This window comes from Botryllus schlosseri, chromosome 7 (genome assembly GCF_051294905.1).
Source record: "Botryllus schlosseri isolate E-star chromosome 7, Bs_hap1, whole genome shotgun sequence".
In the NCBI taxonomy this organism is placed as follows: domain Eukaryota; kingdom Metazoa; phylum Chordata; class Ascidiacea; order Stolidobranchia; family Styelidae; genus Botryllus; species Botryllus schlosseri.
The window spans coordinates 2,131,554-2,159,305 of NC_137242.1; the positions used below are offsets into that span (position 1 = coordinate 2,131,554).

General features: G+C 38.9%; 3 protein-coding genes across 4 annotated transcripts in view; 1 reads left to right on the forward strand and 2 right to left on the reverse strand.

Annotated features, from left to right (window-relative positions):
- LOC145442260 (uncharacterized) overlaps positions 1-8,182 on the reverse strand; it is a 45,471-nt gene extending 37,289 nt beyond the window's left edge. Inside the window, exons 1-5 of the mRNA XM_080320164.1 lie at positions 7,939-8,182; positions 7,631-7,757; positions 6,388-6,521; positions 5,318-5,511; positions 5,068-5,248 (exon numbers count right to left, since the gene is read on the reverse strand). Of these exons, the coding sequence (XP_080176290.1) occupies positions 5,068-5,248; positions 5,318-5,511; positions 6,388-6,521; positions 7,631-7,757; positions 7,939-8,090 (788 nt within the window). The 5' untranslated portion in view covers positions 8,091-8,182. The remainder of the gene's footprint in view (positions 1-5,067; positions 5,249-5,317; positions 5,512-6,387; positions 6,522-7,630; positions 7,758-7,938) is intronic.
- Positions 8,183-8,303: 121 nt separating this feature from the next.
- On the forward strand, positions 8,304-15,775 carry LOC145442270 (uncharacterized). The gene is made up of 8 exons (XM_080320174.1): positions 8,304-8,646; positions 11,099-11,146; positions 11,448-11,496; positions 12,228-12,379; positions 13,217-13,327; positions 13,978-14,119; positions 15,240-15,388; positions 15,527-15,775. Exons 1-8 carry the CDS (start codon positions 8,512-8,514, stop codon positions 15,653-15,655), a joined length of 915 nt encoding a protein of 304 aa, XP_080176300.1. The 5' UTR covers positions 8,304-8,511; the 3' UTR covers positions 15,656-15,775.
- Positions 15,776-17,951: 2,176 nt separating this feature from the next.
- LOC145442275 (tetratricopeptide repeat protein 36-like) lies at positions 17,952-26,092 on the reverse strand. Of its 2 annotated transcripts, none has more exons than XM_080320180.1 (4): positions 25,846-26,082; positions 22,351-22,539; positions 20,599-20,771; positions 17,952-19,263 (listed from the first exon to the last, which is right to left on the reverse strand). In XM_080320180.1, the coding sequence occupies exons 1-4, from the start codon at positions 25,949-25,951 to the stop codon at positions 19,174-19,176; spliced, it is 558 nt and encodes a 185-aa protein (XP_080176306.1). In that variant the 5' UTR covers positions 25,952-26,082; the 3' UTR covers positions 17,952-19,173. The 2 variants fall into 2 exon arrangements, with proteins under 2 accessions (XP_080176306.1, XP_080176305.1); XM_080320179.1 differs by lacking the exon at positions 17,952-19,263 and adding an exon at positions 19,284-19,514 and having other exon boundaries at positions 25,846-26,092.
- Between the last annotated feature and the right edge of the window lie 1,660 nt (positions 26,093-27,752).

Below are 27,752 nucleotides of genomic sequence, written 5' to 3' on the forward strand. Positions count from 1 at the left end.
CTCTCTAATGTTCAGTTCGTCACTTGCGTTTATTCACGCAATACCCGCGCAATTTACGCAAACATTCTGGACTGCAACATCGAGGGTGATATGACGAATAAAACGTCCACCTGCGCATGCAGACTATCAATTATAGATGGATTTTGCAATCGTGGAAATTCCGCGTATCATTGAATGCGGTGACGTGCAATGTATGACGAATTAAGCGATCAGGTAAGATAGAGTTAGGTTCAATGAAACACTTTTTCGTAAAATAGAAAATAACTGGGATTAACGAGTGTATTGGTCCAGATTATAATCACCTTTGAGAAATTAAGTATTCATAATTTAAAAATATATTCATATTGGAGGTTATCGTCAGCAACTAGTAGAGAATTGGAAAGAACATTATATATCAACAATCGTATCACGAAATATTAAAATTAGTCTGTCGCACCCCTGACGAGTGTCAATCGAAAATATTCGGGTTGAGTTTATTATGAATATAATATTCAATTGTATATTGAAGTTCCGCACCTCCAAACGTCTATTCATAATTTAATTCGCGTGAAATGTGGAAATTAGCCTGGATGAGACTTAACGCTCAACACACGCCGGTTGAATAGGCCTTGAGTTGCCATAAGGAATTGTATCTTGGTCATAATCTCTAATATAGTCGCCGGCTCGAACTCAAATCGGTACGCATGGACGCATAATTTTACGCTGCTTTCAAAAAACCCAACGAGCTCAGATATCGCCATTTGGAATCTTCAAAGTTTTTAAAATTTACATCATAGGTACCCTATGTTAAGTTGCCGTAAGGAATTGTTTGGTCATAACGTCTACAACAGTCGCGGGATCGAGCTCAAATTGGTACGTATGGACGCAGAATTATACGCTGCTTTCAAAAATACGCGACATGTCAATCAGCGAGCTCAGATATCGACATTTGGAATTTTCAAAGTTTTTAAAATTCACATCCGAGACACCCTATGTTAATCACTGCTGGGGTTTAATTCTACACGAGCAACTATTCCCGATATGCCCCGTATCCGATCGGACTGTGTTCTGGCTACCTTATCCTGTGTCAACCCGTGTATACATAGTTAGTTACGACATCGTGAATCATTATTAGAAATGGTCTTTCGAGCTCAGATAGCTAGTTTCGGCCTAAATTTAGATTTAAAGATGCCTCAAAATAGATATGCGATAATTTTAAATATGTACTGTGTACGTACATGAAGTGACAGTAACATATGCTAACATCCTACTCCCATGTATGGATTTGTATTCTGTACAATATACAGCAGCGGTTCCTAAACTTAGCGCTGCGGAGACATTGAAAAGTTGTTGCGTTTTTCACGGTCTCCTATTTTGAGTGTTGAGTAATTATGAGAATGCAAACCGAGTTCAAAGAGGCTCCTTTCTTTCGTGTATAATGTGTTGGGTTTTCCTTTTATTGAGTAATAGAACCTCAAATATTGCCGTCATAAATGAGTTAAAATATAGGCTTACACATTCTCTTGGAAAATGACACATTCCGTGGTGTTTTTTTATCGAGCTAGCTTATTTCCGTAGTATTTTTAGAAAATTAGGACAATTGCATTAATAGTAACATGTCATGACTTGTATTAAAAATCTACACTATAAAGCATTCAATTCGTTTAGTGATAAGGCCCCGTCTGGGTATCAATCTGCAGACAGTACGGTTCTTTGTGTAAAATCGCTTTTTCGGCGGTAACTCAATAAATTGACATGCCGTGATTCGTATTTCAATGTCAATTATTGCGTCGCAGATGTTTAAGCGTGGAAAATCAACATCACATTGTTTACATTAATCTATTTCAGTGTTGTGAATTTAGGAACACAGGATTTGGAATATATTATTTAAAGAGCTTCTTGGAAGTACAGAACTTCAATATACAATTGAATATTGTATTCATGTTGAAATGAACCCAAACATTTCCGGCTGACACTCGTCAGGGGTAATCGTCAGCAACTAGTAGAGAATTGGAAAGAACATTGTGTATCAACAATCGTATCCCAAAATATGACGTCACCGGCATCCTCCTCGCCACCTCATCCGCGTCAGCGGTGTCTTACAAAAAGCCTAGAGGTGGGCCGTGCTATAAGTCGGCAGTTACGGAAAATAAGAAGAATATCGGCCTGGTGTAAATTACCATAGTAGTCGACAAACACCATGAATACCCCAAACAAACCAAACCAAACGTCACCGGCATGAGATTTCGAATAATAATACTATTCGATTATATATTATTCAATTGTATATTGAAGTTCTGTACCTCCAAGCAGCTCTTCTGGTGCCATTTTCTATGTAGGCCTATCTCGTTAACCATCGTTAATCAATTCCTTGTCGATTAGTCCCCGTAAGGAATGTGTGTCTGAGTATGTACTTTGTAGGTGGAGCGGATAAAAGCCACAAAATAATTATCATTGTATTTGCCTAGGATTGATTCGTCATGATTTGCTCTGAATCATCACAACGTTTACGCGCATCTTATGCGCGAACGCGCAAGGATATCCATTATCCAATCATTAGCAAAAGGAGCAAAACAATTATTATGCTTCAGAACTGACAGAACAATATTCTGTTTGATGCACCTGCTACTGTAGTGCTGCTGTCATGATACTCAGGAATTATGCTTTAGTGGATGAATTATTCATTAAGTCAACGTTTCGCACGAGACCAATAACCGCAATAATATGTGTCATACTCACGAATACTCGAATACGAGTCCAGTATTAATTATACCTGGGCAAAATCGATTATATACCAGAGTGATTCGATTCTGAATGGGGTATTAGGCTTCGAGATAATTCAAGCTTTCGAATATTACTCATTTGGACGCCATAAGACTATCAGGGTTACCATATCAATTCGTCCCAGTTTCTTGATCGGTAGGTCGTGGGTTCGATCCCCGGCCGGGTCAGACCAAAGACCTGATTATAGCAACACTGGTATGGATGACGTACTCGCTTGGCGCTCAGCATTACCGGGATAGCATGGAAGGGTGGTGCGAGACTTAGAAAACCATACAAGGCTATCTGTGCACCTTCCTTGTCCAGCGGCATATGCACATCATGCACTCGTGGCATGCATAATGCATATGCAATATGCATAGATCGTGTGTATGTATATCACGAGTCGGTGTATACTGTATATGCCTTAAAAATCATCCGGGGCAGAAATACATAGCGTCCTTATCTTTCCATACGTCCCCCTTTAGGAGGATTTGTCCTGCTTTTTCAAAAAATTTAAAATGCTCTTCGAGTACACCCAAATGTCCTTTTTTTTCGCAATTCATCCTCCTTTATAGCTTTGACCGCCAGGCGGTTATACAGGCAGAACTGAAATACGCCATAAATGGCGCAAAATCTGGATTTGACGTCAGTGAGGGCAGAGATGACTTAAGATAACCTCAGAGTAGGCCTTTCGGGCGTCGATTCGGAGAAATGAACTAGCAAGGCCAACCGAAAATTTGATGTGAAATGTGGAACATTAGTGACTAAAATATCAGTTTCGACGCGTTGGTGTATAGCCAGCAGGGACCAGCCACATTTTTCGTAGATCCTCATATATAACCATATGAAGTAGAATATTTTGATTTTTTCTTTTAGTATATTGTGACCCCCCTACTGAAAATAAGAATAAAAATACGCCCAATTTACCGATTGGGTCTTACTTTATTCGCAATTATGGGAGAATGTGTCGTCCAGCACGCTACCACGCCTCTGGACTCGCAGAAAAATTGTCAGCGATGAAACACATAAGCACGAAGCGACGGACGCACATTCGCCGAAATCTTCGATGTTGATATGTCGAAGCGCCGATTAATCCTGTTCTTGCCAAATTAGCCCAGCAGTATACAGATGCGACCCGCAATATATGCAAGTAACATTATTTTTGAACGAATTCCTTTATTAACTTTGAAAAAATTTAGCGCTTCGGTCGTGGTTGCGCGCAGAGTTTTCGTGTCATAATTATTATCGATTTTGATGTGCAGTAATATAAGTCTTGTTTTCACGGCTACCTAATCCGGTTCGCTCCTTTCGGATGACTGAAAAATAGTCGTTAACAAACTAGTGGCCCGCGAAATGATTCGTAAATCTCATGCGGCCCTTTGGCCGAAAAGGTTGGCCCTCCCTGCCCTAGAGAGTATGGATGATAAGGAATGCACTATTTCAATGTTGTGTGTTGATAACAACTTCACAGAAACGTCATTTCAGCTAAAGTGCGTAGCTTTGTATTACATGTTTCGTATGCGGTGTTATCACTAATAAAATTTACAAGGCTGCCGAAAATAACTCTTAGTGAAAAGGGGGAATAGTTTCGGCAAAGTTTTTGCTGCGACTTGGATTCGAATTAGAATTATAGCTACAAAGTTTGGTCCGGATTATATTAGAATTAGAATTATAGCTACAAGGTTTGGTCTTAATTAGATTAGAATTAGAATTATAGCTACAAAGTTTGGTCCGATTTAGACTAGAATTAGAATTATAGCTACAAAGTTTGGTACGATTTAGATTAGAATTAGAATTATAGCTACAAGGTTTGGTTCGAATTAGATTAGAATTAGAATTATAGCTACAAAGTTTGGTCCGAATTAGATTAGAATTAGAATTATAGCTACAAAGTTTGGTCCGAATTAGATTAGAATTAGAATTATAGCTACAAAGTTTGGTCCGATTTAGATTAGAATTAGAATTATAGCTACAAAGTTTGGTCCGACTTAGATTAGAATTACAATTATTGAATTCGCAAAAACTTGAAAATTGAAATTCATCACGAATTAGAAATAAATACAACGAAAACCAAGTTCTTTGACATCAAATTAGTATTTAGTGTTTTTTTTAGAATGACAACTGTCTGTACACCAAGTTTGACTCGATTCGCACTACACAGTTCGCCTGTAGAATTTTCAGGAAAACCAGAAATTAGATACAGTAATAAAACGAGACCGTAGAAATATTTCACAGATTAGATTACGGACAGTCCTCTCGTATTAGTCTCATTAGCTGGGATAATCTTGTTATGCAAGTCTGCACTCGATAAGAGAGAACACCTACCTACATGCGTGTCGCCTCTGCCATTTGCCAAAAGTATCGAGGGTTGTGTGTAAAGCATCGTCGTTCAACCTAGGTCGCAGTTGCTCAATCATTGCGCACCATGTAACAAACGGATCTTCATTCGCCCTGGGCATATCGAGCATTTGATATTCTTTCAACTGCCCGTGTTGATTTGCGATGCCTGTGACGTAACGTCGCTATTCATAAGCGAGTCATTCGAGTCTAGCGTCGTATATAGCAAAGAACAGACCTATCACTCTCATGTTTGCGTGGGATATGGTGATTTGTATGTAATTGAGAGGGATCAAGGTGTGTAGTTCTAGCGTGATTCCAGCTGGAACGATGCAATCCTTGTCTATGCGGTATGTTCTGTATAGCTTGGACAAAATCATCCAGTTCTTTGTGATTGCGATGCTACGGATATCGCGTAAAGCCACTTTTTTCCTGAATATAGTTACGTGATTACAGGAAATTTACTTAAAATCTATGACGGCCTATAGTCAGAATGGTAAAGAAATGAATTATTACACAGTATTAGGGTTATCATACGTCCTCCTTCAGGAGGATTTGTCCTGATTTTTCAAGAAATCGACAATGTCGTCCAAAATCGCCCAAATGTCCCCCATGTTTACATTTCGTCCTCCATTATTGCTTTGACAGCCAGGCGATTGTACAGTGTACACGCAAAACTAAAAACGCCATAAATGACGCGAAATCTGGAGGATTAAAAAAAAAGGTCAAACACAACCTATATTACGTTAAAACGGGTATTTCGGGAGTTGACTTATAAAAATTAATCCACACAAAAGTATACATCGTTAAAACTCTCAAATGAATCGTTCTCTCGCTCGATATGATAATATTTTGTGATTTGTAAAAATTGTCCACTTTTCCGGATCTCAAAATATTGCAACCAGTATACGAATAAATGATATGTTCATATTGGAATCTATCGTCGGGTAATAGTCAGCTGAAATATTCGGGTTTATCTCAATATGAATATATTTTTCAATAATAAACTGAACTTACGTACCTCAAAGATTATATTCAAATATTATTCAGAAAAAAATTTCAGAAATTTCGCACATTCCAAACAAAATCCGCCTTACAGCTTTTATCACTCAAGTGGCTACGATTTTAGATTACTTCTACTTCACGGTTTTCAGATTTTAGGAAAAACTGGGCCTAAAATACTTACTTTTTTACTTACTTGAAAATCACTACTTCTACTTCTACTTGAGTACAAACGATGACGACTTTCACCGACTCTGTTCACTATTGCTACTCCGTTACAACAAAATTTGTAAATATCGAAAATACCTTTTCTTGATCAAACGTTTCACAACCTCCTGATCAGTTCCAGCGTTCGATTTGGGGTTGAACGGGATAAAATCGCCCTCGGCGAGTACTTTCCATTTTTTGAATAGGGAATATTCGCCGAATGATAGGAGACACTGAAATAAAGAATGCAAAAACGCGTAACCTTATTTAAATTACAGAAAAAACGCTGAATTATTGACTGGAATTGTGTCTGAATATACTATATGCTTTGTCAAGGGTAAAAAAGCGTTTTCCACCATTGACATACTGGCAATGTCAGACTTGTAGAAACTACCAATTTAGTTAGTTGACAGTCTACTAACTACCGGTTTTGGAGTAGTTCTAGTTCTAGTTGCGGATTTTGAAAAGGGAGTAATTCTAGTTCCAGTTGTAGTTGCGGATTCTAATTCTAGTTTTACAAGTGAGTAGTCCTGGTTCAAGTTGCGGATTTTGGAAAGTGAGATAATCTATTTCTAATTCTAGTGGCAAGTTTTAAAAGTGAGTAGTTCCAGTTCAAGTTGCGGACTTTGAAAGTTGCATAGTTCTAGTTCTAGTAGCGAATTTTTAAAAATCCAGTAGTTTTTACAAGTCTGCGTAGTGGTGATGCTACAAACAAAATTTCGACCACTGAACCGGACATTTTAATTCGTTGTTATTTGGAGAGGTACCGTAATATCAAATAAAAACGCAGTAACTTTGAAATCATATCTGGGAGTAGGCTTTTACAAGCATACAGAATATCGATATCGCAACAAACAATATATTGACATTGTCAAATTTATTCCACACGAAGTTTTTCGATTGACTCTCAAATTCATATATAATACCATATGAATATATGAACAATACATAATGCATTCGAGCAATGTGACACATTGTTTGTTGCGATACTTACAAATAAAACAAATTTTTGCAATGCCTTATTGAAATCGAGGCGTTCCGTAGGCCTGCAATATATCGTAACTATATACCAACTACACATATATTTTAAGCTTATTAAAATACATCGATTGTGGGCGGTAGAGGTTCACGATAGGCTACTTAGTCATGGAATATTGTTTGTGTTATTCATGGTATTTTCCTACTATACCGGGTTGACATTCTTTATTTTGATTCCGTATCTGCCGACTAGCACGGTCCACTTCTAGGATTTTATAAGACACCATAGTTAATGATATATGAAGTCCAATGGCATAGAATCCAAGCGATGGAAGTCAGCAAACTGCCACTACTCAGGCCCCACCTGAACCTTCTTTCTGAATGATGCAACTTCTGATTCGTACACATTCCCTTTATTGATTTTACGGCATCTACCTTCTTTGGTTTCGTCACTTCGAGTGCAACTGACAGCTTCTACAGGTTTTGAAAGGCTGAAATCAAAGACAAGTCTGCATGAGACTATGTACCGTAACATAATGTAGGGCGTAGGCCTACGTAGAAATGCAAAATATCGCATAAAGACTTCAGCACTCATTCTGGACAATGTTTGCAGTTTGATGCATGGAAAGGGTTTTTTATTCGATTCTCGACTTGTATGAACGTTCGGCTTACCGCTTAGTCTCATTTTTGAGCCACAAATCTACTTTTTCACAGGCCCTTTCTCTTTTCGATTGGAAATAATCCATCTCAGAGCCGGACGAACTGGAAGTGAAGTCCAACGGTATTGGAAAACGTTGGTGACGATAAACTCGTTGATGAGGCATCGCTGAGACTAATATTTACCTCACGGAAGGCTTAATTATGTCAGCAGCCTACAATATATAGCAGCCTATGATATCTGCTGTAGTGTATAGTATCATTGATTCCAGGCTAGGTATCCATGTTTACCTCATTATCGTTACGGGATGCGTCACAGTCGAATTGATTATTGCCTATCGATTGGATCAAGCGTGACGAAATTAATTACAAATGGAGGACTACAAAGCGAGATAAACTGGTACTGGGTATTGCCTGTGAATTTTCTAAGGTTCAAGATCAATAGATCAGCGAGATGCTCGATCAATTCTATAAACGCGAACAACTTGTCGATGGAAAGCTGTTAGGGTTTCGGAATTGTTTCGTAGAACGGTTGCCTAGCTACCGGATTTGTAGGAAAGCAAAATTTAGGGATTTTCAGTCAGTTGCATGAGTGAAGTTTTCGGGGATTTCCGGATACGTGAACTCTATCAATATTTAAACAAAATGACGAAGGGACTGCGCAGAAAGGGCATAAAAAGCATACTTTGCTGTAGGAATGCTCGCGATAACAGCGATGATGAAGTGAGTCCCCGTAATATTCAAGTTATCTATAGATACTAGCGTACCCTGCGCTGGGCAGGTCTGTAGAATTTTATTTCGAATATGACAGTATCATTCATAGTAATCAGTATCGTAGCGTAGGCCTGCCCATCAGTTGTCGATTTCGAGAGAAAGGCATAATCCTATGTTATGCATGCCTCTTACACTGCCTAAAGGCCCAGGTTTGGTTTGATGTCTGATTTCAAAGACAACTTCAAGTCGTTTCGACACCCCTTCTTATCTTTTCACTGTATCGCAATCTTGTGGTGTATTGATCTCATGACATTATGAATAAAACTGATGGTACTATGGTACTCCGTTTGATACCGACTGATATTAAATTAATTCGGCCGTATGTCTCTTACTCTTGGCTATCGAACAACTTGTACACCACGCAAAAGCAATTATATGGTCTTTACGAAGATTTGGCAATTTAGGTACGGTGTATGACATATGTGGAACATATGTATGACATATGTGGAACGTATCAACCCTTTTTGCGGTCATATACAATTATACATACGTTCATTCGAGCATTATGACGTGTTGGTAGACTAAATGCCTGTTCCTTCGCCGGTGGCATCAATTAGGGGTCGCCAACTCAAAAAAGGGTCGTTGGCAGTGACGTGCGGTCCAATGAGGCAGGTGAGGCAGTGCCGCACCTGTCGTCTGGGTGAGTAAGTGAAAATCGTGAAAACCCTCGATGAGTCGATGATTTATTGATGTTTTACATCGATGTTCATAAATAACTAAATTTGAACATTTTTATCACCCAACATCATCAATCTGCATGATTATTAATCAAAAATACAGCGCCAAACGTAAGGTGAGGCACAGGTGAGGCACGAGCGGGTCGTGCCTCACCTGCGACAATGCAATTCAACATAAATAGCTCGGAATTCATAATAACTGGTTTCAATCAACGGCTATCGTCATACTGATTCCGAAAATCCAAATATTAAGCACCAGAACCCCCTCAAAATCGTCAATGAAGGTGAAATTCGGCTTTATTACAGACAATGCCATCGCAGAGAAACAATGGCCAGGTGAGGCACAAACGAATCTGCCTCATGCACTATTCGCTAACAATTGGACAATCGAAGCGCAGTGAAACGCGCTATTGATTCCGGAATCCAACAGTCTTGTAGCTAGGAATTATATAGTAGCGACGGCCAATACGCAGTGCGGAGCCAATACATTCCTTTACTTATGTAGCTGTTATATATTTTCCATCCATAGCTACGTTAAATTGTGGTATGTGATAGCTCCTTGCATCAGCCACATTGTCGTTGTTTGTGTCCTCTATGCTGTGTTCGACTGCAATACATATAACCCCTAATTGTGGTATGTGATAGCTATACTTACATAGCCTGCGTTGTCGTTGTTTGGTCAGTGGTGCCACTCCTAGTTATTTTACACTAGATCTAGTGTATTTCTACATGGCCTAGTACACTTTCCTTCGAAATTCGGCAAATCTAGTGTTTTTTTTTACCGAAAAAATTTGTATCTGAAGATGCTATTTTCATGTGCTTCGAATAATTTATACCGGTAATTGAAGAGATAGTAATTACTATCCGTCTAAACTTGCCCATTTAGCACAATAGCGACCAGTCCTACATGTATTGTAAAATATGGAATTGCAACGGTTATTAGTGTGTGCATCAACAGCCATGAACCTCACCGCACGCCACTGGTCGTGGGCCACTTTTCATTATGTGGAGGCCACGGGCCGCAAGAAAGCAATGTTGAGCGAAAATAATCCACGCAGTTGAGCAACAACGTTTTGAAAACTTTACGTGACACACGTTAGAAACCACGTTTCTAAAACATGTCAACGCTGTGCTCTCTAACACGGGCGACTGAATAGTTGCAACAAAATAAGTCATATTTTATTAAAGAAATACAAATATATCACAAAATATCATGATCAGCAATTTCATTTTATTTTGAACTATGAGCTGCGCACGATGCCTAACAACACTTTTCAGCGACAGGAATCGCTATTGGGGCTAGCGAGACACGGTACCAGCTGAAAGACTATCTCGTCGTAAAACTTGATCTTGTGAGAAAGCCCTAGAAGTCGTTGTCTAAGCGTGTCGGCCTTGGCAGTGTCTGGGCCCTTGCATATCATCAATTTCAGCATGGCAAAGTGCTTTACTTAGCGTACTTCTCAAATCTCAAATCAGATCGCGGGCCGCAAAATATGACCGAGCTGGCCGCGTGTTGGTGACCCCTGAATTAAGCTATAGGCTAACTAAGCTCTTTGTTATCGCAGGCATGCAATTCAAGAGGCGCCACCCCATTAATATTTGCGTTTTCCGCAAAAAAATTATCAGGGCTATACATGATGTGTGCATTGTGCAGGCGAATCGACAAATCGTAAATATATGTTAGAAATAATAGGTTGAATGAAAATTACCTTTCAATTTTCCAGAATTCCCCGCAAATTCAGCCCGTTGCGTTGATCGACAGGGTAATCGAAGTGAGTATCGCATTGATTGAGTGTTGCATCTTTATGGATACTATTTACCAGTAACTATTTCAGTGACATTCGAAGATTTTTCAACATACTTTGTAGATGCGTTTAGAAACTTGAGAAACTTTTCCAGTGCGTCTTGCCTTACTGCATTGAGGAGTTAATTCTTCAAACAAGGCAGCATTGATAAATGTAGCTAGTGAACGGACTTAAAAGCTATACACGATTTCTGTACAGCGGCACAATTGAACTATAAAATCAGATTTTCAATCAAACATTCCAAACGGCAACGCCTTTCTTTTCATAGGATGAAGAAACTGAAAGCCCATTCGTCAGCACCGGAAATGCAGCATTAGGTTGGTGTTATACAATCGATGTTTAGTAATATGCAGGGTTGTAACCGAGTCACAAGACTCCGAGTCACAAGACTCCGAGTCACAAGTCAATCTCAGTTTTATAGTTTTGACTCGAGTCAAGTCGAGTCATTTTCACTTCACCACCGAGTCAAGTCCGAGTCCAAGTCACCGAGCAGAGGTTCGAGTCCGAGTCATGGTATTATGACTCGAGTCGAGTCCAAGTCATTATGTTGACTTCCCAGTTTACAGTTAAAGGCTTGTTAAATCCACTTTTTATGACTCTGTTTGGTGATATCGAATGGTTCGCATCTATAATATACTAATTTTCGTCATTTTTAGCAGTTTCTGGACGTGTTTTCAAGTACCAGTACCAATAGACGAAATCCCAATAGTGTGATTACTGTACTATTCCTCGAAATTACAATGAAACGTCGGTCTTGGCCGTCTGAGTCTCGAGTCATATGACTTGGTTCGAGTCATACACAATGACTCGAGTCCAAGTCGAGTCAATACACCAATTGACTCGAGTCGAGTCGAGTCATTTCCGTATTTTGAGAAAATGACTCGAGTCAAGTCGAGTCATCTGAAAAACGTGACTCGAGTCGGACTCGAGTCGAGTCATGACTCGAGTCATTACAACCCTGGTAATATGTATAAACAACCCTACTGGTCAACAGTTCCACCACTTCCATTAGTCCAGACAATTCCAGTTACGATAACCTCCATTTTAGCGTCGCCCGACAGTCTCAAAACACGCTCGCAAGACACGCCAGAGACAGAATACACGGGCCTCCACAGAGGCGACGCCGCCCAAGCGGTAAACGCTCAAAGCCCTGCCAAAGTCGTTCATTTCGCAATATGCCACGAGCAACCTCTCGTCAAGGTGCGCATTCTGTTATGCAGATTTAGACCACTAGAAAATTTTCAGCTTTCCAATCAGATTATAATTAGAATTATAGCTAGTTTTTTTTCAAATTAGATTACAATTAGAATTAGCTACCTAGTTTCAAATTTCTGAAATTAGACTAGAAGTAGAAGTATAGATACAGTTTTTTTTTTCAAATTAGATTAGAATTAGAATTATCTATAGTTTGTCCAAATTTGATTAGCTGCAATTAGCCAAACAGTTTTTTTTTATCCAAATCAGATTAGAATTAGAATTATTTCTACAGTTTAATTACATTAGAATTGGAATTAGCAACACAGCTTTTATCCAAATTAGATTAGAATTAGAATTGCAGGTACTGTTTTTTTCATTGATTAAAATTGGAATTAGCTTCACAGTTTATCTACAAATGAGAATGGAATTAAAATCATATCTACAGTCTTTTTCCAAATTAGGTTACAATTAAAATTAGCTACACAGTTTTTATACAAATTAGATTAGAATTGGAATTATAGCTACATTTTTTTCCAAAATTGATTACAATTGGAATTAGCTTCACAGTTTATTTACAATCATAATAGAATTAAATTCATATCTAGTCTCTTTCCAGATTAGGTTAGAATTAGAATTGGAGACACAGTTTTATTTTCCAAACTAGATTAGAATTCGAATTAAAGCTAGTTTTATTCCAGCGTAGACACATTTCGCAAATTAGATTAGAATTATATTAGCGGCAAATTTGACAAGTTATTAAATTATCCTGTTGTCCGAATCTGCTGTCATGCTGTGCGATGCATCCCTATCAATCACTCATTCGACATTTCTACTTCGTAGGACACCCGCGATAACTACAGGCACACGCCGCTTAAAGTTAAGACGAAGTCGACATTACTACGGGAGGAGTGTTTCTTCATGAAAAGCAAAGATGATGAAGAATACGTTAAGGTGAGCAAGGGTTACGTGGTCGTTTTCAATACCAAGATTCTTATTTACTTGACAGTGGTGAACAAAGTAGCCTGTGTTTCTACTCAAGTAGAAGTAATGCCGTAACTTTCTATCGAATTTCAAATTTGACTTGATTTCAACTGGCAGACGTGAAAGTACGTGGATTGGAAAATTTTGACATTATTGTACAAAAATTACGGTAAACAAATTTTCAAATTTTATTGTCAACCCCATGAAATTGTTAAGTTGTCTAAAAGAACGATTTTTCCAAATATATTACTCACTTCCAGCCGGTAAATGCGAAGCTATTGCAGTTGAAAATTTTGTATTCGCAAAAATAGCGTGGACGGGGATTGGTATTCTCAGAATTATGAATAAAAAGTCAAATAATTTCGCTTATACTCGTTAGAATTGCGTCAAATTTGTTTTCCATCGTTTTTGTGGACAACTCAATAATTTCATGGGGTTGACAGTAAAATTTGAGATTTTTTTCGAAACTTTTTTTATGATAAATTAAACATTTTCAAAGTCCTGTGCGTTGGCATCTACTAATAGGAATAGAGTCCGTGTTGGAAGTACACAAAACATATTGTCCACTACGAAAAAGCGAAAGTATACTTCGTTATCGAGAGCCTTTATGCGCTGAACAGGTTCCGATGTCCTCATTTAAAACCTTCGTGAGCGAATACGTGAAGGAAATCGTCGACTCTGCCGTGGAGTCCATCGCCGATGAAGACAACCGGTCCATCGGGCTGTCTGACGTCACACTGGAGGTTTTGTCGCTAGGCTCGGGTGAGTCGACAGTTGACTTAGGAAACCTAATCAATCTAGTGACTAATTACACTGGAATGCTGGTAAGCTAATTCGATTCTGATTTGTGAAATGTTTTTTTTTTTTGGTCTAATTTGAATTCTCATCTAATTTCTGACCCGGAGTACAGGCATTTGCCATTCGCATGCTTATGGGGATGAATTCTGATTTCATATAAAGTGAGCTTGGTTTTTGTTGTATTTTTTTACAAGTTTACAAGTTTTTGCGAATTCAGTAATGCTAATTCTAATCTAATTTGGGTAAAAACTGTGTGGCTGTAATTCAAATTGTAATCTAATTTTGGTTTTCCTGAAAATGATACGGAAGAACTGCATAGTATATCGCGAAACGAGCCAGGCGTGGTGTGCAGACATTTGCCAATATCATGTTTATGAGAACAAGGTATGGTTCGATATGAACTGAGCTTGATTTTTGTTGTGTTTCTTTTTAGTTGGGAATTTATTTCAATTTTTTTAGTTTTTCGCGAATTCAGGATTTTAATTCGAATTTAATTTGGATAAGATGGTAATTTCACAGCCATTCAACTCTGATATAGTGACAAGTTGATAAGTTTCAGTGTTTTTGAATCACAATATTACCCGATTTCATTTCACTTATGCAAATCTGATTTGATATGATCTGAACTTGATTTTTGATGAATTTCTTTCTAATTCGATTTCCAAATTTTTTGCGATCTCAGTTTCGCTCTAATGCTAATCTAATTTGGGTCAAAATTGTGTAGCTGTAATTCAAATTCGAATCTAATTTCTGGTTGTCCTCAAAATGCCACAGGAGAACTGTATCGTGCAAAACGAACCAGGCTCGGCGTACAGACATTTGCCATTCGCAGTATCAGTATAAGTTTATTAATATTTTCATCATTTCGAAACACCACGAAATTGCGATACAATGAAAGGTGTCGAAACGACTTGGAGTAGTCTTAGAGGTCAGACACCCATCTTGGCCTAGGCGAAGTAGAGAAGAGCCATGCGCACTGCGTACTTTACGAGAATGAAATCTTATTTGATATCAAAGTCAACTTGAAAATACTGTATAGCCACCATTCTAGTTGAAAAGGCTGAAAAGTCGTGAATGTTTTCAGAGTGTGAATCGACAGAGGAAGAGGTCATCAGTGAGATGGTCGATGGCATTCTGGCCCGAGTCACGGGATTGACAGATGATGAATACGGAGAACTGCCTTCGCCTCGGGAAAGCAGATCGACTGATTCCAATGCCACCTCTGTAGGCACGGTTAGTACTATGTGGTTTTCAGCCTTTACTAACCTGACGAATCCGCAAGATTTTAGCGAAGACCAGATTTTCGCCGAGCCGTATTTGATCTTTGATTTCGTCAGCCATTTTTTGCTGACAACTTGTCCCGAACTTTAGGTAGAAAGTCAGGCCGCTTCTCTGGAATGGGACGGATACGAACCTCTGCTGTTGCGAGAAGACCCTTCGTCAACCGATATTTCGATAAGATATCAAGAACAGGAAGTCTCGTCTGGGATGGATGTGTAGTGTTTTGACGCTTTTTCAATTTTTACGCATTCTCGGTCACTCCTGGAGTGGTGACTTTGAGGGCGGACTTCACGTATATTTATATTGTGTTCGGCATAAACTTTGATATGGTTCGCCTTTTACAGTCGTATATCTGATTGAAAATGGGAAAGAAGCAGGGTGTCTATAATTGCGCCTGTAAGTAAGCGGTTTTTATTATATTGCCATCCGCTCAAGATTGAAAACACATAAAGATACAGTGAAGGAGCCTAAACAAACCTCAGACACTTGGGAACGTGCTACTTCGAATTCAAACATGGCTCGCATGCACCGATGGCTGTGGATTCACACAACTAATTGTATAATATATTCATGTTGAAATAAATACAAATCTTTGCAGCTAACACTCGTCACCAACTAGCAGAGAATTGAAAGTTGCTGGCGATTACCCTTGCCGTGTGTCAGCCGAAAATATTCGGGTGCGTTTCATCATGAATATATTATACAATTATATATTGAAGTTCTTTGCGTCCAAGAGTCTTTAATAAGTCTTAACTCCCACGAATTGAGTGGCAGTTTGCGGTCCTTTCACAGCGAAAAGTGACGGCTTTGCGGTTGGCTAATAATAGCACAGTTGTGCGATGAGTTAGTTGGCACTGCTCCCTTGCAACGAAACGATTCATTTCGGTTTCCATTCCATCGAACGGAGAGCGTAATTTTCAAACTTTCTTGAGCTTCGTCTCAACATCATTATAGACCTACATGCAATATTCAAACAAAATCAGAGGGTCCGCTAGTTTGGCTTGAGATATAGCCAACAAAGTGTAAAGCGATGATTATAAAGCATCACTGACCACTCCGTTGATGTTCCGATGAACTTACGACATTCTCACGTTGAATCTGTAGGACAGTGGCTCTCAACCATTTTGACATCGTGACACCTTCAGAAAGGGAAAATAGTTCTCGGCACCCTCCTTACGATTTCCGTGAGTGCAAGGGTTGTGCAGTAAATAATGGCTATTTCTCTCAGCTGAACATCAATATCAACGTGCCTCGACGATGCCCTTTTTCGCTATACGTCGACGGTTACCTTTCAACCTCATCTTCTGCCGGCACCCCTCGACTAGGGTGAATATTTGATTTATCAGTCGTTTAATTTGCTTCCAAATAGTCAACAGAACTTTGGGTGTTAGGTGAGCTATATTTGGGAATGAGTGTTACGATTCCTCCATTCTTTACTTATAACCCGAATCCCCCGTATATATCTGAACCTGGAATATTATGGAGGACTATTAAAAGACCCTCTCCGTACATTAGTCGCTGAGGTAAGAAATATTTTCAATATTCACATAGGCCTACAATGGATGGAATATTCTGACACCAGTCTCTTTCTCACTAATCAGTAGGGCAATTTTTTTTTGACATGTCAAAAAAAGTCAAAATTAGGTCAAAATTGTAGCGTTAGGTCAAAATTTGTCAAAATTGTTTACAAAGTCAAGCATTTTTTGACCTCTGCATTTCGTTTGTATCGTAGATTTTGTGCTGTCGGTGAACTTATCATTTGATATTTTACAGCTTGTAGCCTACTTTATAGGCCTACCGTTGTGAACGGACCATCGTCTGCTCATTGTGAATCATAAATGGTCAAATGAAACAAATGGTGACATGGTTTTATGGTCAACGTACCGCAATATCCTAGCTGAAGCAAGACTGCTTGGACATTGCATGGTTCTTATATCAAGAAGCGCAAGCTGAAAAATTGTGATATAGACAACATTGTCAGAATGAAGCAACACGGTTTGTCACCAGCAGTGTGCACACAACTTGAGTGTTGTCAGCCAACAAATGCTGCTGTTGAACGTTCTTTCTTCGTTCTTGGCAAGCTACGTAGTAAGGACAGACACTTTCTACCCGAGAATGTAGGAAAGGATCTTTCGTTGTACTACAACAAATTTTAATTATTTCCACCAGAATACGTAATGTAACTACTGGAATTCTTCATAGGGCCAGATTTCGTTAAAATATTAGTTTTTCATGTAAAAATCTGTCAGTTTTCGAGCCAAAAACGTTTTTTCAGGCCAATCTACTTTGTAAGGACAGACAGTTCCAACCAGAAATGAAGATAAGTAGTACAATTTTAACATTATATGCGAAAACACCTAATTTGCATACGTGAGGTCAAAATTTGGTCAAATTTCAGTTTTTTTAGGTCAAAAAAGGTCAAAATTTATATTTTTTAGGTCAAAATCTTCCGTTTTTTAGGTCAAAAAAAAATTGCCCTACTAATCAGTAATCGCTCACAAAGAAAACGATGGCATTCACCAAGTGATTCTCTTAAAACGTAAGCAATATTCGGATGTTAAAGAAATGAAGGCCGAGTAACCGTCATGGTAAAGTTCGCGGAACTGTGTGACATGTATAAATGTATATACTCAACGATAAGATCGACCGGAATATGAGCTTTGCGTAGGTGCTGCTAAACAATAGCCCACCAGAAAAATGACATGCCGGTAAAATTGGGATATAAAATGGTACCTGCGCCATAAGAATGATTTAGGCAGGACAGGTGCAACACTGTATCACAAAACATGAAAGGGTACAATGTACTGTACATTATTGGGCCCGTGAAACATGAGCTGCTAAAAAATGATTTTAGAAAAATACAGAGCAAAGAAAACAAGGTCTTTGAAAGAAACTATGTGATTTGGTGGGGATTCTTGGAACATGGAAGTAATCACGTAGCAAGAGAAGCATTCTTGTCACTTGCGACAAAATCAAGGTAGCTGATTCTTTCCGTCGCGAAAGTCCTTATACACTCGTTAGGCTGTGCGACACAAAATTGCAGAATTTGAAAACAAGGAAATTTTTCTTCATTCATTACAGTTAAAATTATTGCTACAGTTTATTCCAAATTAGATTTTATCAAAAATTACTCAATTTATTTTTAAAAACTTGGAATCTGTCCTAAGATTGATAGGGGGCGATGAGTCGAAAAAGATTGGTTACCACTGCTCTATACGGTTGTCCTGCAACATTTGCAATTAACCAGAAATTAGATTAGACTTAAAATGAGATCATAGAAACATTTCATAAATTAGATTAGAATTGGTTTACCGGCAGGGCCAAAACAGTACTTCATAACCCCCACGGCCCACACACACAAAGAAAATGCTCCTGGGCCCCTTATTTAGTGTGATAAACCAACCAGCATTATCCAGGTGCCAAGTCTCCACAACTGTCTTTCAGACTTGGTAATAACGTGTGTCGGTGATGAAATATCCAGAAAACACAACCTTTTCATGACAGCAAGCAACTTCAAAGAAACCAATTCAATTGAAAATATCCAAGATGCTAATACATTCAAATTGAATAATATGAAATTATTGAGGTGATAAGTTGAGTGAATAAGATATAATATCAACTGTGTGTGAATGCAGTGGACAAACCTTCGCAAAATCAGAAGGATGTCACAGAAATTGGTCAGTCCTTTTAACACTGTGTATCGATTTAACCTGTTCCCGAGGGTTGCATAAGCACTGTTATTCTTTAGCTGAATCCCCATGTAGTCGGGACATAGCTTCACCCAGCATCTGACTGCACAATGCAGCATATGGGTTTGCCTGAACGACCTGCAAATACAAATGGCGACCAAAATGATACTGAGTGTTGGTGTAGGATATCATCACATACCATAAAGAACAGAATGCCAGTTTTACATCACAATGAAGATAAATTGGTATTTTTTTCGACCATGCCTATTGCATTGCAATTTGCGACAATGTTGCGGGTTGATCGCGATGTCATTTCCACAAACATGCATAGTAGGGCTGTTCAAAAATAACTTCTTCTTACCGGCTGCTTGATAATATTGTTGAGTTACCTAAAACAACGATACACACCAATTTTGGTTCAATTCTAATTAGTGGATGCCAAGTTATTATAGCATAAATTTTGGATTTATTTAGTAAGAAGAAAGATAAAAAAAATCCAATTTAAATGGCTATCCTACCCCATGAAATAGTTGGGTTGTCTGAAAAACTATGCGAAACAAATTTGGCTCAATTTCAACCGGTTCAAGCGAAGTTATTGGAGTACAAAATTTTGGATTTGGAAAAATAGTATTTACGGTGGCATTTTCTTTCATTATTTATCACAGATCTACCCACCGTAAATACTGTAATTTGAAAGCCTAAATTTTGAACAACAATAACTTGGCTTCTACGGGTTTGAGTAGAACCAAATTTGATGTGCATCGTTTTTTTCGGAAAACATAGCAATTTCATGGGGTAACCGACAAAAATTTTTAAAATCAAATACTTTTGCAACTTTTTTACAGCTTGCGGCAGCTTTCTGCGAACTCAGAAGTTATGTAGTATGGTGTTTTAAGCAGTTTGAAGGATTGTTATGTTTCAACTTCTTGCAACTTTTCTCAACTTTTTCGGTTTTTCATGACAGTTTTTTCGATTTTTCGTTCAACCAACTTTTTGCTACAAATATTTGGCACTATATGTAAGTAGATCGCTCGATTATTTCACTGTCGTTTAAATTTGAGGTCCTTTCTGATCTGACATACATATTCAGGCTGGACCACCGAAAATTATATTTTCACAGGGTCAATTTTTTCAGGCTATTGATTTTGTTGAAGTTGTGCTACAGTGCCTTGCATACGGACTGATTTGAGTATCTCATATCCAAATAATTTCAGTGCAACTTTTGTGAAAAATAAATGCAACTTTCCACAGATTTGACTGCAACAAAAACTTGCCCCAGTAATTATATCAAGAAGCCAGTGAAATTTGAAAAAAACAGTAATTTTTGAAGGCTTCCACAGTGGTAAATATACTATCGCAAATATAAAGTCTCGTTGATAAATTAGTTAAGGAGGGTATAATTTCAGTAATTGTAAAAACCATCTCTACTACTCGACTGGAACCATTGTGCCCGACCCCAATTATAACACACACCTGCTGTTTTGCAAACTCATTTCCGAGGGCCGCCGCTTTCCTGAAATCGTCCAGCGACTTATCCTCCTCACCATCCAACTTTCGCAAAAGAGCCCTCTGCACAAACGCGAGTGATGCTGTGCGTCCACTGGCGTTTGATAACAGTATCGCTTTTTCAAGATCGTCATATGCCTCTGCAGACAGGGTGTTTATTCAAATTTTACAGGCTACTTGATGAAATTGTTACTTATTAGGATGTCTATTAATTTTGGCTCAATTCCAACCTATAGAAGCATTGCTATATAAGAACAAAGTTTTGGATTGATTCTATAAAAATATATATAAAAGTTTGACCACCTCACGAAATTGTTGGGCTATCTGAAAAAAACGGTGCACCACAAATTTGTCTCAATTCCAATTGTAGTAGGAAATTTTGGATTTGAAAGGAATAGTATTTACGGGGGCAAATCCTTTCATTATTTATTATAGATCTACCCACCGTAAATACAACGATCTGAAATCCTAAATTTTGAACATCAATAACTCTGCTTCTACGGGTCGGAATGGAGCCAAATTTGTTGTGTATCATTTTTTTCAGATAACATAACAATTTTATCATGTAGCCGGTAAAATTTGAAAAAAAATTAATTTAGAACTTGAACGTTCAACTGATTTCTGTGAAACTCTTTGGTTTCAAAATACACTCGTTTTTCAACATGTTTCTTCAAACAGATAAACACACTTTCTGGGCCTGTTTTTCAATACTGTCGGTCCTGACATGAGAAAATTGAATATTTCATTTAGAATTTGTCGAGTCATGCACAAGGACTTGAGTACAAGTCGAGTCAATACACAAATTGACTCGAGTCTTAAGCACGGAAAATGGCTCGAGTCAACGAAAAATTGTGACTCGAGTCATTACAGCCCTGGTCATTAACTATTTTATGTTAATCGCGAAGATTCATTTACCCTATCCCCTGATTGAATTATTATTAGACAAACATTCCATATTTCACTATCTAAATAGGCCTAGATCTAAAATTGTAACATGTATTAAGCCAGTGGTTCCCAACCAGGCGGGAATTTTGAAATTTTTAGGGGGGAATCTGGCATTGGCATTGTATCCGAAGATACACTGCCCGGTTCACAAGGTTTTTAGATTTTTATGGGTATAGAACTATTAAGTAGAAATTAGTTCTTTACAATTGTATGTTTCTTTGGCGGATTTCAAGCTAGGTGTATGTTTCAATGCCTTCCGTAGATATTACACCCCCTGATAAAGTGAGGCTCACGAGACGATTTCGTTGGGTCCAGGACAACCTCTCGACCAAATTGCTATTAAGCAGGAAAACGTCAAGCCGAATTCAGCACAAGGCCGCTAGTGAAATTGTTTAACTTTTTAAGCCAACATATGAGCTAACGTGAAAAACATACCGTAGGCCTACCAAATTCATCGTTTCAACTCAAGTCCATAGCATGCGGACTTGGTGATTTATTCCTCGTCAGCGGCTACTTGACCGGTCAAAAACAGGTCAAATTTGACTGTACTTTACCAAAGTATAGTGCGGTCCGCATTCGCCATAGTTCGGACATATCTGAATATGTTTGGCCATTATTTGCTCAGTCAACAAATGGTTGCGCGTTAAAAAGCACATTTTTTTGTCACAGGCAACTTTTTCATAGGGGGGGGGGGATTTTAGCTCAAATATCGGCCAAGGGGGGCACGAGACGAAAAAAGGTTGGGAACCACTGTATCAAGCAATAAACTAGTACCTTGATTGAGCCCTTTCATTCTTCTAGCTTGGGCACGATTGTTATATCCGGCGGCATACTCTGGCAGTAAGTCAATGGCCTGATTGAAGCAAATCAAAGCGTCATCCATGCGATTGGCTTCCGCGTGCTTCACGCCTTTCAACTCCAAATTCTTTACTTGTTCCAGAAGTTCGGGATTGAATTTAGATTCTAAAATACAACATCGACTTGGATCAAATTGCGATAAAACAGGCTTGTAAAAACTCGAGTCATGACATGACTCGACTCAATTCGTGTATTAACCAGTGTTGGGATGACTCGAGTCACCTTTTTCGTACGACTTGACTTGACTCGAGTCACTTTGCTAAAATCACTTGACTTGACTTGACTTGGCGTATCAGAAAAAAGGTAACTTGACTTGAATTGTGACTTGACTCGTGACTTGACTTGACTTGACTCGACTTGACTCGAGTCACCTTCAAAAATTGAGTGACTTGACTTGACTCGAGTCACCTTCGAAAATCGATTGACTTGACTTGACTCGAGTCAAAATGTGCAACGACTCGAAATGACTCGTGACTCGAAGGTAGCGACTTGATCCCAACACTGGTATTAACTCGACTTGGGCTCGAGTCATTGTGCATGACTCGGACCAAGTCATTTGACTCCAGACTACGGCGGTCATGACGGACATTTCATTGTAACTTCGAAGAATAGCACAGTAAGTCACCACATTATTGGTATTTCGTCTATCAGTACAAATACTTGGAAAATAGGGCCAGAAACTGTTAGGGCTGAGCAAAATTACGATATTATGAATGCGAGCCATTCTATATCACTCGAGCAGAGTTGAAAAAATTGATTGAACTCAAAACTGAACAGTGAACATAATGACTTGGCCTCGAGTCACAACCCTACGACTCGGACTGGACCCTCTACTCACTGACTTGGACTTGACTCGGTGGCGAATGGAAAATGACTCGACTTGACTCGAGTCAAAGCTAAGTGAAATTTACTTGCGACTCGAAACCTCGTGACTTAGTTACAACCCTGCTATAAAAATGTCGAAATTGGAAACTTTGGTGCAATTGCTAGTCAATACCTCTTGATTCAAGGTATTAGTAATCATAAAGATCAAGGCATATAAAATAGGCTACATATTGCTTCTCGTTCACATATAGGCCTACTCTGCAACAACATTTCGGCTGAATGGTAGAATCACTGTAAATACCATTTTTTAAATTCAAAACTTTATACTGCAATAACATCGCTTCTATTAGTCGGAATTCAGCAAAGTTTTTATGCATTGCGTTTTAAGACAATCTAACAATTTCATGGGCTAGCCACTAGCAAGTAAAATTTGAAAAAAATTACCAGTAATTATTAAACCAAAAATTTGCTACTCAAATACCTACACTTCTACGGGCTGGAATTAAGCCAAGTTTGATGTGCAGCATTTTTTAGGCAACCTAACAACTGCATGGGCCAGAACCATAACATTGCTAGTAGACTACTTTATATTTCCCAATAATGAAAGTTTTGATTCACAGATTCTGAAAAAATCACTAACTAACCTGTGTGTGTCAATCAAACATTCAGAGAAACTACAAAGCACACAACAGACATATACTACAATTTCGGCATTTCACATAATAATTCATTTAGGCATTTCACATAAGAATTCGCTCTTCCATGTTGAAGAGTTAGGCACTATCTTATACAAGGAAATAGAAACTGTAGCAGTATTAACATCATTATCTAATCGCTTTGCAATTACTACAGGACCTGATGGGCCGTGAGAATTAAAACCAATTTGGCAGGGGTTGAGCTAAAAATGTATAACTTCCAGTCTAGAGTAAGCAATATGAACGACTTCTAGAGTGCTGCTACAGCCCTACAGGCTTTAGATGACTTGATGATCTCTGGATCCCTTCGCTACCCCAGACTGGAATCAGTGGTTGTTTTCGTCGATAAGTTGCGCGTGACAGAAGGGTTTCTTCCATAGAATATTTAAAGAATTAAATGAAAAGTTGCGCGTGACGTTTGCCACCAATTCCACTCTGGGCTACAGCCTGGTTCTAAATCAAATCACATTCTGCTTTGTATTCATGCATGGCCCTGTGGATATACGCAGTTCACGCAGATCATGCAGGTCTCACGCAGGTCTCACTCTGCATCTTCTCTGGGTATCTCAGGTATTATGTCTGGAGTGTATTTGGGGTGTGTTCAAGTTTGTCTAATAATCAGGTATGACGCAGGTGTCACTCAGGTATCATGTTTGGGTGTGTCTGCGGTGTGTTCATGTCTTGAGTTTATTTGTCGCCGATTTTTACCGATAGTGGTTGCTTCCAACATTTGGAACGCAGATCCAGATCGGCGAAAGTTCATCTGTGATCCTTGATGAGGGAGCGAAAAAGAAGCGAATGTGAAGAACGGGATTTCGTATCTCAATTCTCAAACACATCAAGTTGAACGCTTGTCCATTAATTAAAGAAATAACACCTCAATGTCGTCCTAGTCAATTCATGGTCTACTTTGGACGTACGTCACAAAGATGCAAATTTTCGGACAGATAATATGGAGCTTGGGCAGCTGTTCTCAGATTAGTTGATATCAATATTGATGTAGAGGAATATTTGGCTACTATATAATTTATTTGCTGTTCAACAATATAATTGTGGGGCGAGATAGCGCAGTGGTATAACCGCGGATTCAATACCAATGGGTGCGGGTTCGAGTCCGTCCAAGGTCGACCACAGAATTCCGAGACCTTAGTTGCTGGAGGTTTACCTGCGCGATACCTGATTACTAAATCAACTTGAACACACCCCGAAAACACTCTAGACTCAATACCTGAGCACCAGAACAACGTGGGAGAGTGGCAGGTGCTCCTCTGACGGCTTGCCGGGTGCCTTGCTTACTGCTCACAATGCTCCTCATGAATTGGCGCCCCGTGCTCACCTGACAGGGAGGCTCTTGCTCACTGCTCACTGCTTGCCTTACCCACGCTATTCTCTCTATAGTTTTTCTTGAAGATCACTCTCGACAAAAAGTGATAGGGAGGATTTACCTGCGAGTAAATCACTATTGTGCGGGTGGCCTATGTATTTCTTATTGGCAATGGTGATTTTCTCGCAGGAAAATCCTCGGTGTCTCACAGGGAACGAGATTGTCTCACAGCAGAATCACCTGTGTCGAGATAGTCTCACAGCAAAATCGTCAGTGTCTCACAGGTAACGAGATTGTCTCACACCAAAATCGCCTGTGCTCACAGAGGAATCTTCAATGCTCCCCTGATATATCAGGCAAAACGTACCGAGATTCCAATCAGGCCTGTGTGAACTGCGTATATCCACAGGGCCGCTATGTAGTTTTCATGGGACCGAATAAATTTTCCCTCTCTCATATCACATATGATACCAGGATGATATTTTTCTGTACTGCCTACATATTGCAATCTTTAAGTTGCAAATCTTCAAAATTCAACATAAAAAGACTGAAAACACGGTAGCCTACCGTCGTCTACAGGTTGAACGGCTTCTTCGATCTCTCCGACGGGCAAATTCGGATTGAATACAACCTTCAGCACCTGCTTGTCGTTGATCGAAATTTCGTCCGCCATTTCATAAAGGCACAGGCTACTACTTTCAAATCTATATCGCCACTTATTTTCTTGTAGGAATCATGAACTTCGACACAGAAAAGTGACGTTTACACCAAAGTCACTTACTTCGCTCATAGGACACAGTCACGGTTGAGTAACTTCGAAAAATAACACAACAGTACTTCGAAAAAGTGATGTAACTGTTGTTTTCAGAGATGAGCGGCTTTGGAATTTCTATGTCCTAATCTAATCCAAATCCGAAGCTTCGAATCAAAATCCTCATCCGTTCGGAAGAAAACTCCAATCCTAATCCGACAAAATTTTACAATTCCAGTTTTTTCAAATCCTAATCCCAATCCATGATCAATGCTCATTTCTCATTCCTGGTTGTTGTATAGCACAGTGGTTGTAGACGAGACATGACTAAAAATTCTAATCACAACCGATTCAAATCGGACTGCACTATCCACGCTCGAATCGATAGTAATCACTAAGCAGCTTTTGCAACTTTTTTACAGCTTACCCCAGATTCCTAAAGACTCAGAGGCTATGTAGTATGGTGTTTGAAGCTGTTTGAAGGAATCTTATAATGCAAACGTTATCGATTTTCCATGCAACTAATTTTTTCTGGAAATATTTGGCACTAGATCCAAATAGATCGCTTGATTATTTCACCGTTGTTCAAATTTGAAGTCCTTTCTGATTTGACCTACATTCAGGCTAGACCACCGAAAATTATATTTTCACTAAGTCAATTTTTTCAGGCTATCAATTTTGTTTGACTCGTCAAAACTTAATTTTGCTACGGTGCCTTGGATACGGATTGATTCGAGTATCTCATACCCTAATAATTTCAAGGAACTTGTCAATAAATGCAACTGTCCGTGGATTAGACTGCTACAAAAACTTCCCCTAGTAATCACTATTTATGTTTTAGCGCGCGATAAGGTAGCGCAAGTCAAGTGACTTGGTTATATGAAGCCATTAATCAAACCCACTATACAAAATGAGAACAAATTACCCGAGGTTTGATTCTTGCTGTACATTTACTTCAAATAATATGATTTGATGCGATGTCGGGCATTGATACTAATAATTAGCGGTAGGCTGAAGTGGATATGGTAGAAGGTGATGAATAGACCGAGCATGGTCGTTTCGATATCCTGAATTCCTCATGTCTGTTCTTTACATCCTGTACTGCTATGCAGTGTTGGGATGGCTCTAGTCATGACTTGACTCGAGTCGGCTTTTTCGTATGACTTGACTTGACTCGAGTCACTTTGCAAAAACGAATTGACTTGACTCGGCGCTTCAGAAATGTGGATTGACTCGTGACTCGTAGCAAACTTTACGAGTCAATTTCAAGTCATCAATAAGTAATTGGTGTCGATTTTATCACTGTATCATGTGTATGTTCGGATTAAACGCGATACGCCGGTGACACTTTTGAGAGCAACTAGTCATTCACTGATTGTACGTTTCACTGGTCCTCCCTTGTTACATCACAAATAAATTGGCCACAAACGAAATGATCACCGCTTACATCGTCGTAGTAGTAGTAGTAGCCTAGTAGCTTAATAGCAAAGCAACGTGTCTCTGTTTCGTAGACGGCTCAGTGCTTACATTGCGCAGTATTCACCTTTATGAAACCTCTGGTATGATTTAAATCGAATGATTATAACCATGTGTTTATATTTTCACGGATCTGTGAATGGGTAGTTTGTTCAATGATATAAATATTATATCATTGGTTTGTTGTACCATATCGATTTGTTTAAACTTCTCGAGGCTTTGTATTCGATCATCTATATTGGTATTG

Bases quoted from the DNA above. Each gene is read 5' to 3' on its own strand.
- LOC145442270 (XM_080320174.1), top strand. From the start codon at position 8,512: ATGAGTGAAGTTTTCGGGGATTTCCGGATACGTGAACTCTATCAATAT. The intron at 8,647-11,098 runs GTGAGTCCCCGT...TCAATTTTCCAG, and splicing joins GCGATAACAGCGATGATGAA to AATTCCCCGCAAATTCAGCC. The intron at 11,147-11,447 runs GTGAGTATCGCA...TTCTTTTCATAG, and splicing joins TGATCGACAGGGTAATCGAA to GATGAAGAAACTGAAAGCCC.
- LOC145442275 (XM_080320179.1), bottom strand. From the start codon at position 25,951: ATGGCGGACGAAATTTCGATCAACGACAAGCAGGTGCTGAAGGTTGTA. The intron at 20,772-22,350 runs GTACTAGTTTAT...CCCTGTCTGCAG, and splicing joins AATGAAAGGGCTCAATCAAG to AGGCATATGACGATCTTGAA. The intron at 19,515-20,598 runs GTGTGTGTTATA...TCGTTGTTTTAG, and splicing joins ATGAGTTTGCAAAACAGCAG to GTAACTCAACAATATTATCA.